We start from the raw sequence: 12,657 nt of genomic DNA on the forward strand, positions 1-12,657 counted from the left end.
GAAGACCAGAGGTGCTGGAACAATTTGTATAGTGGGAGTGCTGAGAGCCATTGAATCAAACTGTAAATCTTTATAGGATGGAAACCACTTCAAGCCAAGAGTGTGGTAGCACCCCTAGTTCCAGCACCTATGGAAAAGACTAAGACAGAAAAATAAAGTAGCTTCACCAAGGTTACCCAGCAGATCAGTAACAGAATAAGGATAATAACTCAACTGTTCCTGGCCCACAGTCCCATGCTTTGTCTACTAAACCATGCTGTTGTTAGTGACCCAAACTCAGCTTTGTTTCTCTTTTAGAAGACAGAGGGGGAAATCACAGATGAAAGATAACATCAGTAGACTGCACACAGGAGCGGCGCCAGGGTATCTGATGCCCTAGGCGGACGGCCATTTCGCCGCCCCCCGCGGGTCCGGTGGACCTACCGCAGTCATTTCAGCGGGTGGTCCGCTGCTGGAAAGGCTCCGGTGGAGCTGCCGCAGTCATTTCGGCGGACGGTGCGCTGGTCTAAAGGCTCCAGCAGACCTACCGCAGTCATTTCGGCGGACAGTCCGCTGGTCTAAAGGTTCCGGTGGACCTGCCGCAGGCATGACTGCGGTAGGTCCGCCGGAGCCTTTAGACCAGCGCACCGTCCGCCGAAATGACTGCAGCATCTCCACCGGAGCCTTTCCAGCAGCGGACCGTCCGCCGAAATGACTGCGGTAGGTCCCCCAGACCCGCGTGCCGCCCCACCCTGGTAAAATAGCGCCCCCCAAAATTCTGGCGCCCTAGGCCATTGCCTAGGTCGCCTAAATGGTAGCGCCGGCCCTGACTGAACACCTTTGGAATAGAGGTTAAATATAATTTCCCCAAAGTGCTCTAAAACACTCATTTTCTGCAATTTCTCCTACAAGCAATATGTTTACAAAGTGCTTGTGCTGCTCTTCACAAGTACTGAAAAGACTTTCCATTATTTTGTCACTATAAACTGGCAAAACTGTGTCCTAATGCTTCAAATTGGCAATAAGCAATTCCTTTAAAAGATGACAGTTATAGTCTGAGTTATTTTGGAGAGAAATATTCAAAACTAAACTCAGATATAATCAACATTCTGGACCTACCTTGCTAAAGCCCCACATAAAATGTGTCCGTTCTGGATCTGGTAAACTGGAGAAGAAGCAAAACAAAACTTTTACAGATGTAATTATAACTTCGTGTTTTTGAAGATTACCACAACTTCCTTCAGACTAAATACAATAAAAGTGATTTTCAAAATTACAACATCTCTTTGTAGAAAGAATATAATCACTTATAGAGTAACATCACTTTCTTCATAGCTTTCAGTATTCTAATTAGTAACAGATCATTACTGCAGAATATTGATATCCTGAAGCTACATAAATGCTGAAGTATTAATAAAAAACAAATGACAGAGTCTGAGACACACGAGCCTGTTAAAAGATTTTCTATTCATTTAGTGCCCAAATAGCACAATGGAGTATTCCTGTAAAGGGCTCAAAATCCACAAGGGGGCCCTCTATACCTTCTGCACTTCATAGAGTTCTGAGCTCCCTGATGACTCTGCATATTAAATCACGGAAGTGGAGAAAGGGACCTATTTAGGGCATGTCTTCACACAATGTGGCTCCATTGAGCCACAACCTCATAAAGGAAGAAGAATGCAGAGAAGGCAGCTACATCCACAGCTCATTGCATACCTTTGTTAGTAGCCCTGGCTTGCCACAGGGTGAGGCTGATGATTGTATCCTTTAGTTCTATAATGTTGGGATTAATTTGCAGAGAGAGAAAAGCCTCTTTTTGTAAAAAAAAAAAAAAAAATTTTTTACCACAGACTTCATTCTGTACTCAAAAATTTGGCCATTATCCAATTTTTCTTACATATTATAGGAGAACAGCCAGATGCTCGCTGTGCTAGGCACATTTGGATTGACCTGGAGAATTACTACTGTATGAGGTGCATTTCAGTAAGCGCTTAAAAACAGAGTTAAAAATGAACATTCTGTATTTTGTGAAAACAAAATTTATAAGTTGCCAAAATGCCTACATGTTTTAGGGGGGATATGTTCTCCCTCACATGCCCCAGGAAACCCAAAACCTCCAAAATATCTGATTCCAGATAAAGAGAGAATACAGTAGATAACTTCCAGGACTTCTGACATTTCACATAGAAAGAGTCCATTAACAGCTATAAACATTCCAATGAAAACCTTAAGCTTAGTCTGTGTGGCAACAGCAGCCATTGGAGAAAATGAAGCAACTAGGAAGATAAACTCCTTTCCCCACTCCTGATAAGCACGCTGATGCATCTGCACTAGTTGCAAGTAAGCAAACAATCTTGTAGGCACCCAAAATAAGGCACTGTGCATTAACCAGTTTCAGTTATAAAGGTGGAGATATAAAGATTAGCCACCCACAAATCTGAACAGATGGCTCACATTCTATTTGGCATTATGATAGCAGAAAGCTACAACACTTACCAATCTAAGCTAAGAACACTGGTGAAGGTGGTATCATCGTACACAGATAGCATATATATTTCATCTATTATTACATGTAATTGATATCTATAGAAATAAATAAATATGTTAGAAAAGTATTTAAAAGTCAAAGCTTTAATAAATTTCGATGTATAAATTACCACAATTATTTCCTATTTATAATTATACTCACCCCACAGAAGTTTTACTCAACATATCAATTCTTATTACAGATTACAAGGTTCAGTTTAAGCACTTACATATTACCAACATCTATTTTTATATAAATCTGTACTTCCCAGCAGAACTAGATGCAAGCATATCTAAAATAAAATTCTACTGAGTGCTAAGAATGTTTCTGCAGGACATAAATAGTTCCCCAGAACCAATTATTTAAAAACTAAAACACAAAATGCAGCAACATATTGTAGTTTACCATGCAGAACTTATTGCAACAAGACATGAATCTGGGTGCAGTTCTGTTAGACAAGCGCATGGCGAGTTTTATTTAATATATATTCCCTATTATTGTCCCAAAGTTAAAGCCACAAATACACAGCAAGTTGAGTGATTATACTTGATACCAGCATGCTTTGGGTATATTCAGAAATATAGAATCAATGGCAGGATACTCTTCAACACCCAAGCAGTGCAGGTATTCCAGTGTAACAGAACACTTCATTTTTAAATTTAAAAAAGAAAATTCAGTTTCAGAATACAAAAGTATTCTGTTTGAAAATTTAAGGCTTTCTTTTTGTGTGTGTGTGTGAGAGAAATATTTCCCCCCCCTCCAAAATGCAATTTTACTACTGACTTTAGAAGACTGTTGCATCCTGAAGTCTGTGAGTCCTGCTGCAAACAAATACATTTGCAGTAGGGCTGTCGCTTAATCGCAGTTAACTCACACGATTGAAAATTAATCGCAATAAATCACAGTTTTAATCGCATTGTTAAACAATAGAATCCCAATTAAAATGTATTTAATATTTTTGGATGTTTTTATACATTTTAAAATATATTGATTTCAATTACAACACAGAATACAAAGTGTACATTGCTCACATTATATTAATAGACTATTAGTTGATTAATATTTGCATTGTAAAAATGATAAACAAAACAGTGTTTTTCTATTAACCTCATACAAAGTACTGGAGTGCAATCTCTTTATCTTAAAAGTGTAATCTACAAATATAGATTTTTTTTTACATAACTGCACTCAAAAACAAAACAATGCAAAATTTTAGAGCCTACAAGTCCACTCAGTCCTACTTCTCATTCAGCCAATTGCTAAGACAAACAAGTTTGTTTACAGTTATGGGAGATAATGCTGCCCACTTCTTATGTATAATGTTACCAGAAAGTGAGAACAGGCATTTGCATGGGATTTTTGTAGCTGGCATTGCAAGTATTTACATGCCAGATATGCTAAATATTCATATGCCCCTTCATGCTTTGGCCACCATTCCAGAGGACATGCTTTTATGCTGATGATGCTCATTAAAAAAATAATACGTTAATTAAATTTCTGACTGAACTCCTTGGGGGAGAACTGTATGTCTCCAGTTCTATTTTACCCACATTCTGCCATATATTTCATGTTATAGCAGTCTCAGATGATGACTCAGCACGTGCTGTTCATTTTAAAAACACTTTTACTGCAGACTTCACAAAATGCAAAGAAGGTACGAATGTGAGATTTCTAAAGATAGCTACAGCACTCGACCCAAGGTTTAAGAATCTGAAGTGCCATGCAAAATCTGAGAGGGATGAGGTGTGGAGCATGCTTTCAGAAGTCTTAAAAGAGTAACACTCCGATGTGGAAACTACAGAACTCAAACCATCAAAAAAGAAAATCAAGCTTCTGCTGGTGACACCTGACTCAGATGATGAAAATGAACATGTGTTGGTCCGCACTGCTTTGGACTGTTATCGAGCAGAACCTGTCATCAGCATGGACGCATGTCCTCTGGAATGGTGGCTGAAGCATGAAGGGAAATATGAATCTTTAGTGCATCTGGCATGAAAATATCTCGCGACACCAGCTAGAACAGCACTATGAGAATACCTATTCTCATTTTCAGGTGACATTGTGAACAAGAAGTGGGCAGCATTATCTCCTACAAATGTAAACAAACTTATTTGTCTGAGCAATTGGCTGAACAAGAAATAGGACTGAATGAAATTGTAGGCTCTAAAGTTTTACATTGTTTCATTTCTGAATGCAGGGTTTTTTTGTACATAATTCAACATTTGTAAGTTCAACTTTCATGATAAAGAGATTGCACTACAGTACTTGTATTAGGTGAATTGAAAGATACTCTCTCTTTTGTTTTTTACAGGGCAAATATTTGTAATAAAAATAAATATAAAGTGCACACTGTACACTTCGTATTCTGTGTTGTAACTGAAATCAGTATGTTTGAAAAAATGTAGAAAGCATCAAAAATATTTAGATAAATAGTATTATATTATTTAACAGTGCAATTAATCAGATAATTTTTTAATCACACGATTAATAGCGATTAATTTTTTTTAATCGTTGACAGCCCTAATTTGCAATATTCAGCTTTGACAATTGACAAGAGTTCTGAGAACTCTAACTGCCACAATTGTTTCCATGGAAAGAAAACTAGATCATCAGAAGTTACAGTTTTTTTATGTTAATTTGCTTCAAAAGTGAAAATAATTTAACAAACAGGATATTTTTGGTATGTACTGATCAATGCATACCAACCAGTTATATTTTAGATCATCAGAAATTTGCTTCTGCTCTGGAAACTAATAGAAGAAGGACAAATTTTGCAGTCCTTATTTGACAAAACTCCCAATGATATTACATTGAATTTGAATGTGTAAAAAATTGCAAAGGCTAAATGTGGCAAATGCTCACCCATCCAGGCTTCAGGAGATTGTTAAATTCTAGAATATGAACTCTGAGTCAGAAGACGAATAAAAGCAAAACAGAAAATACTTTCTTTTTTGGGGGTCTTCCGTCTCTGAGGAAGAGTAAATTGACTTATAAATCTTAAACTAGGTAAATATAGAGGATATCTTGATACCTGCAACCTTCCCTAGCCAAGTAGATACCTTTGTCACAATGCCAATTTTATAATGTTATTTTGGTAATTTTTCAAATAAAAGTTCTATCCAAATTATACACTCTCACTCCTAAAGACTTTGATAATTACCAATTTTCATTGTTTTGACATATGCATTAAACACAGAAACAATGCTATGCATACGAGAAAGCTTTTTGTTTATTTGCACAAAGAGCTAACTCTCAGCATAGGGCTATTCATCAGAGATAGCATCGTGGGTCTCACTTTAAGTAATTTCATTTATAAATTTCCCCAGAAAGGCCGCATAGAGAGGATAGTTATGGGATAATAAACTCTACAAGGAACCACCCCTCCCACAGGTCATACGCCCAATGGAACAAAATAAGATTACCAAAGGTGATTTTTATAACTAGCATATTGCATCATGGAAATTAAATCCCAAACAAATAGCGCTAGGACTCAAACCTGTGCGCAAACTCTAGACATTCTTTCAGTAACTGTGCTGGGTAAATGTCCCCTAATGGATTGTGAGGGTTGATCAGGATTAATGCTCTGACTCGGATGCCCTGAAAAAAGAAAAACTGATAGTCGGAGACGCCAACATGACGTCAAACAAATGACTAGCGAGGCTATAAAGCTGCTACCCCTTCAATAAAAAGTTATTAAATATTACTTGATTGCACATGAGCACATATGATCCTTCTTTAATAATAAACCCCCAAAAGACAAGGAAGTTCTGGCTACACAACTTGTTCTCTAGTTTACCCAACCTTTTCAGTTAATAGCATCAAAGAAATATATCAAATAATTTACTGGCAAATGGAAATCGAGCTAGCCCTAGTTCCATAAAAACATGAATGCCAATAGGCAGGATTATAATGCAGTATGGACCAAATTCTGCTCTCATTTACACTTCTAGAATCGCTCCATGAAGTTCAGCGGTGTTACTAAGGATACAGACTGACATGACAGAGCAGAATTCGGACCTTCATAGCTCACAGCCAGTTTGAGTAAATTTTTTTAACGTATTGCCTTACAAAATTAAGAGCATCTAAGGCAGTAGAAGCATGAAATTTAAGTTTCTTGGTGTCCTAAGAGGAATTTAGAAAAGTTAAAACAAACACTGAAGTAAATAATTACTTATATCCAACTGTCTTGCTCAACCATGGAGGAAAGTACAGTTGCAATAGAACTCTGCATAGATTAGTTTTCTCTCCTCCAATTATAAAAGGCTGTAAATACTGTGTAGAGAAAAGAATTCCACACAAATTCAGTTATACAACTAGGAACACACAACTTAATGCTCTTTTTATGTTATATTTTTATACAGTGTGTAGTGGGACACTCAGAAAAACTCATCCATTGTATACTAATGCAATAGGTACTAATTAACACACACATTTAACATATTCTCTATCTAACAAAAAGTTTTATATTGCATACATAGCCAATTACTACAATGATTATAGCACGAAATATAAATTGTTATATTCAAGCACTATGTCAATAGGAGGAATTGTCATCCACTAATTGATGTACAGGATAAATTTGGAATTATGCCACACTTCTGTTTTGAGTTTATTCCATTTAGTTTTTAGCAAACTGGCTCTGTTGAGGATTTTTCTCACCCCTCTCGAACTTTCAAAGGAGGGCATTTTTAAGGGCAAAACTCCAAGGAACTTCTATCACATCTGAGACTAAAAACAAAGAGGAAAATGTATTTTCAGTTGTGAGGGAACACTGAAATCTATTCTCCCCTTGATATATGTAATTTACATTAACGTTAATAGGAGTTATGAGCATGAACTGAATTAGAAATAAATAAAGCCTTCCAGTAACAATTGCCCCAAAGCAGTTATTTGTAATATTATTCTTGAAAACAGTTTCAATTTTATAAGGATTGAATCATACAGATCTTTAAAAGTTAAAGTTCATTAAATGAAAAGCTTCCAAATAAAAATTGAACATGCAAGATCAAAACTGCCTCTAAGATACAATATTAACAATTTTCCATTGATTTTATGGGACTTTTGGACTAAATTTGGGCCAAATCCTACAATCTTTACTGTCTAAAAGGGAAAGATCCTTGTCATAATAAATTAACAACTAAAACTTCCCCCTGCTCCCTTCAAAATATATAATTCCAGTGTACTTTAAGTACCCTTCCACACAAAAAGCAGTGTCCTATTCAAGTCCTGATTTTTACAGCTATTTCTGTGTATGGGAAGGAGGGAATTATAGATAATATACTGAAGTGTTATAATTTGAAGGGTAGTTAATGTAAAATTTAAGACTTTAAAATATTGTAACACAAGATTAATTAGCAGACGTTGCATAAAATTGCATTCAAGCTACTACAAAGCCCTTGATATTTTGTCATTCAGATCATTAAACTGAATATTTCCAATACTGTACTTTTTGTTAAAGAGAGAGACAGTTTCATGTGCTAGAACAACCACAGGGATTATTTAAATAACATTTCAATATTTTAAGAAACTTTTAAGACAAAACCCAGGGTGTGTCTAATACATAGATACATATAAATGTTGGAATGTTACTCTTAAGGGACCATGTTCTCAGTTTAAGTGACAGAACCTCTTAAATTCACCTTGTGGTCCCTTAGTTTCGCTTAATCTGCTCGCATTATGATACCAACAGAAACACTGATAGGTGACTGTATTAATATAGCAAAACCTGTGGCAACAGCTAACACAGGGATGTTAGCTAAAGCGTCTTTGTTAGGATCTGGTACTACTGCACCTACGTGGTGAACCTAAGCCCCAGCTATAGTTAGAACTGCTCTTTCTACAACTTAACTTGGACAGCTTCAATACAAATAAAGCGGAAGTGTCCATCTCGGTATCACCAAAAATGCTTTTTACCAGTGGCCACTTAATACAGAGAAAGTTAATTGTGGAAAATAAGTCTTGAGAAGACAGAGATTTCACCGGTCATTGATGCAAATGGATCAATATAGGAAGCAGATAGTCAAAAATATTAACAGAGACTGTGTTTAAGTTTACTACAAATTAAAAAAAAAATTATCTATTTTAAACTGTAAAATGCCCACAGCTTGAGATAGACGCTGAAACTGATTAAATAAATGTTTCATGTATACAGAAGTCAAGCTAGCAACTCTCAGTAGGTTGTTTAATTCTGTTTGTAACACATTTACTACAAAGAGATACAAATGTTTTGCAGTTTTATTTGTAGGCTTTACTGTTGATTGTTTGCAATACTCTCTTCGAAATGTAAACATTTTCTTCCCTACTGCAACTATGTCTTTTACCTTTTATCAAACCCTACTTTTCACCCTGTGTTAATTAGAAAATACAGAACAGTAACTCTACTTAGTTTACTTTCTTGTTATGAAACTAGTATTACCAATGCTACTGCCACAGCTCTGGTAACAAGATTTGCTAGTTATCGTGTGTTCCCTCTTCTGGATGACTGAGCAAAACACCGCAAACAGGTTCAATATAAATAATACTTTCATGTTTTTTCTATGAATGTGTGGATTTAAATAAATACAGGTATTTAGAATTTAAAGTATATTTCCTACCAGATAATTTTAAAAGGTATGTATGTAACAAGCAATGGCAAAATGTAATAGACTATCACAAAATAAACATATGAAACAGAATAGGATGAAAGAAATCCAGAGTATAAGACAAACTGTGCAACCATGTTGAAGTCATTCAAGCAAGAATGCTTAGAATAAGACAATTTAATATAACTTCAACAGAAAATCAAGATAGTATTTTTGGCAAAATCCTTAAAAGATAACTTTCTGCAAGGAGTCTTCCCTTGGTTTTTTTTGTTGCATTTCCTATCACCAAGGCCATGTTTCACGGTTCCCAATCCTCTTGGCTAGGGGAACTTGACAAGACTCCCTTCAGAATCTGACAAGACTTTTTTTTTTTTTTTTTAAATTGAACACTCAAGTAATGCTCGTCCTCTTCTTAATGATCTGAATGTGTTGCCTTTGCTACACTCCAAAGTTCTATAAGACCAGCGCATGAGAAATTAAGTCTACAAAAACATACATTTTAAGACTCATTCTGTACAAAGTAGTATGATGCAGACTCAATACATTATCACACTGTCTGGTTTATATGGGAAATTTAAGTATTTTTTGTTGCCAGAGTTGTGCACATGCCTGTAATAGTTCATTAATTTAGACTTCTGTAAGATTTCAAGCAGTTGGGTTTTAAGCCAGATAAAATAATGTTCCAATGTTGAGCGAAACTGAGTTATTAACACTGTACTTAGAGAACACACACACAGCTGGTCCTGGTGATCAGTTAATACCATTCCTACCTGTTCTTTAGCTCTCTGTAGGGCAGCTTCTAATTTTTCAACTGTTAATTGAAAAGGATGACTTTCTTCATCAGTCACCTATGCAAGACAAAACCAACAAAAAACAGTTAAGGAATCACTTCCAAATAATGCAAATATAATAGTCGTTAAAGTTTCTAAAATAATCCAGTCTAAATGGAAGGGAGCTTTAAAGAGGAGAGGGATGTATCTGATATGTATTTGCAGAAGTGATTTCTGGAAGAAAGCAGTATCTCACTTTAGTTACTATTGCTCCCCTTATCTTCAAAGGGTATGTCTACATTCCAATTAAAAGCCCCTGCTTTGCCCATGCCAGCTGACTTGGGCTTGCAGGGCTCAGACTAAGGGGCTGTCTAACTGTAGTATAGACATTCAGGCTTGGGCTGCAGCCCAGGTTCTAGAACCCTGTGAGGTGGAAGGGTCCCAAAACTCAGGCTGCAACCTGACCATGAACCCCTACACTGCAATTAAACAGCCCTGCCAGGTGAGCTGCGGGCCAGCTGTGGTTGTCTAATTGCAGCATAGACATACCCTAAGTATGACTTCTGAATAGCATAGGAAAAGCAAGTTTTCAAAAACAATGGTGCAAGTAGGGAGGAGGAAAAACAAGCTAACAGGAACAAAACCAAGGTCCATCTCCAAATTCATAACCAAGAATAATCCTGTCCAAACATCAATAGTTTTGTTTTTAAATGCTCTCTCTCTCTCAAGCAGTATATTTGGGTTCATTGTGGGAAGGTGAAATACATATTCCAGGGCTAGAGAAAATAAACATTTACATGATGAATTTAACGCTTGTGAAAGGTGAAACTGCCAGTTCTGCAAAACTTATTCTGCATGTAAACAGAGCAGGTACTGTAGACAGCTGAGTACAAAGCTGATCACACCATCCTACCAATATGCTGCAACCTGAACAAGATAGTCTTCCTGTAAAGATGAGAGCTACGTGGGTGAGATCATGTTTTATTGGACCAATTACTGCTGGTGAAAGAGAGACACTTTTGAGCTTACACAGAGTCTAGAACTGAAGAAGAGCTATATGTAAGTTCAAAAGTGTCTCTCTTTTATAAAAGATAAGACCTCACCTACCTTGTCTTTCAAATATCCTGGACCAACACAGCTACAATACTCCAAACATCAAAAGATAAGAGGCTAGTTCAGTTTCCATGCCTGCTTTAATCTGTGGTCTTTTGTTGCTTTTGATGCTCCCTGTGAAACTGTCATTCAAATTCTTTAACATACATTTTTGTACGTACATATAATATAGTCTTTAATAAACTGAAGTTTTACCTCACTAAACAAGGGCACATGGACAGGTTGTATTCCACCATACAGCCAGGTTTTTGAATTTATTCCACCATAATATGGAGTAGGAATAAGGTACCCATCTAAACCAAAAATGCAAATAAGAGGTAATATTAAATATTCTCATCAATTACGTCACTATACATTAACAGACTGAAGCTGTTGTTTCCAAGAGATCTATATCCAATCTATTCTCACCACCTACTTTGCACCCTAAAGTGAATGGCTATGAATACTCAGCATAAAGCAATTTGTTCATTTGCTGAGTCATATTCTACTTTTTTCCTTTTTAGTTCAATATCTATTTTGACAACCACTTATGAAGCATAAGTTGAAGTTGACTTGACCCACTGGATGTTTCTTTAATATCAAAAGTGGCATATGACTAGTGCGTGCTTAAATTATCATTTTGTTAATATTCAACTGTTGCCATCTTTTCTTCAGGTAAATGCTGTGAATCTTACTTACTTTTTCTGTATTACACTCAGCTGCCAGTATCCCACATGTTATAATCCCCATTTGATCTTTTACACAATATAGAGGTTTTTACTGCACCATTGACTGTGGTATCCAAGCATCTTAGTTGTGTATTGCCAGATACAATACAGTCACTTCCTTTTCAAATGGATGTTCTTGCTTTTCGATCCTTTAAGATAGCTCCTTCCATGCAGCTCCCTTATTATTTAAGTTTTTATTGCTGTCATGATGTTCTACACTCAGAACTTTACAACCAGTGGTTTGAAACATACACATGGCCACTAGCTTGATTCCAAGATTTGCATTCCCTCCTCTCTCTCTCCACCCTCATTTAGGTGCTGCAATGATATAAGGAGATCTTCTATTCCTTGTATCCTACTTATTCCTATGTACTGCAGTATTTCCAGGGTAGCATATTCATATTGTTTAATTTATATCTGTTTTTAGCATTTGCAGTCAATATTTTTTGTGGTTCATGTAAACAAAGTTTAGAAGTAACTTTTGTCATTTTGATTAATCTGTATACTACTATTTCTTTTAACACTGTAAACTTATATTTCCATACATTTTCAGAACGTTCAGCAACATGCTTGTCCCCAAAGTTTACATCTTATAGGTTCCAGAGAGGGGTGCTCTCACTATAACAGAGAGGAGGAGGCTGGCAAGTGTTCGCTGTGAGGGTTCTGAGACTCTGGAATTTGCTCCCTCCCATTATCCAAATTTTAGCCCAGATTTTGTGATCTTTCAGGCATACTGAAAGAGGTGTTTGACAGGGATTTCGGAGAGGACTAAGGATATGCTTTCTGCAACAATGAAGCGGTGAAAACGAATCTCTGTAGGTGGCTAGTTGGATTTCTATTGGAATTATTATTTTAATGCTTCTGGGATTTTTGTAATTAACATGTCAGGGCAACTAGAGCCTTGGATAGGTGTCTTTTATCACTTTTAATATAAATACAATAAATAAATGCAAAGGCTACTTACTGCCACTGTGGATGAC

At 36.4% G+C, this 12,657-nt stretch overlaps 1 protein-coding gene across 1 annotated transcript in view; it reads right to left on the bottom strand.

The window, feature by feature from the left end:
• The window catches only part of LOC116825920 (1-aminocyclopropane-1-carboxylate synthase-like protein 1), a 44,563-nt gene that overhangs the window by 24,285 nt on the left and 7,621 nt on the right, over window positions 1-12,657 (bottom strand). The window contains exons 6-10 of the mRNA XM_075062340.1: window positions 11,166-11,263; window positions 9,858-9,935; window positions 6,003-6,103; window positions 2,476-2,562; window positions 1,099-1,144 (exon numbers count right to left, since the gene is read on the bottom strand). Of these exons, the coding sequence (XP_074918441.1) occupies window positions 1,099-1,144; window positions 2,476-2,562; window positions 6,003-6,103; window positions 9,858-9,935; window positions 11,166-11,263 (410 nt within the window). The remainder of the gene's footprint in view (window positions 1-1,098; window positions 1,145-2,475; window positions 2,563-6,002; window positions 6,104-9,857; window positions 9,936-11,165; window positions 11,264-12,657) is intronic.

The sequence above is a fragment of the Chelonoidis abingdonii genome, chromosome 2 (genome assembly GCF_003597395.2).
Source record: "Chelonoidis abingdonii isolate Lonesome George chromosome 2, CheloAbing_2.0, whole genome shotgun sequence".
NCBI lineage: Eukaryota > Metazoa > Chordata > Testudines > Testudinidae > Chelonoidis > Chelonoidis abingdonii.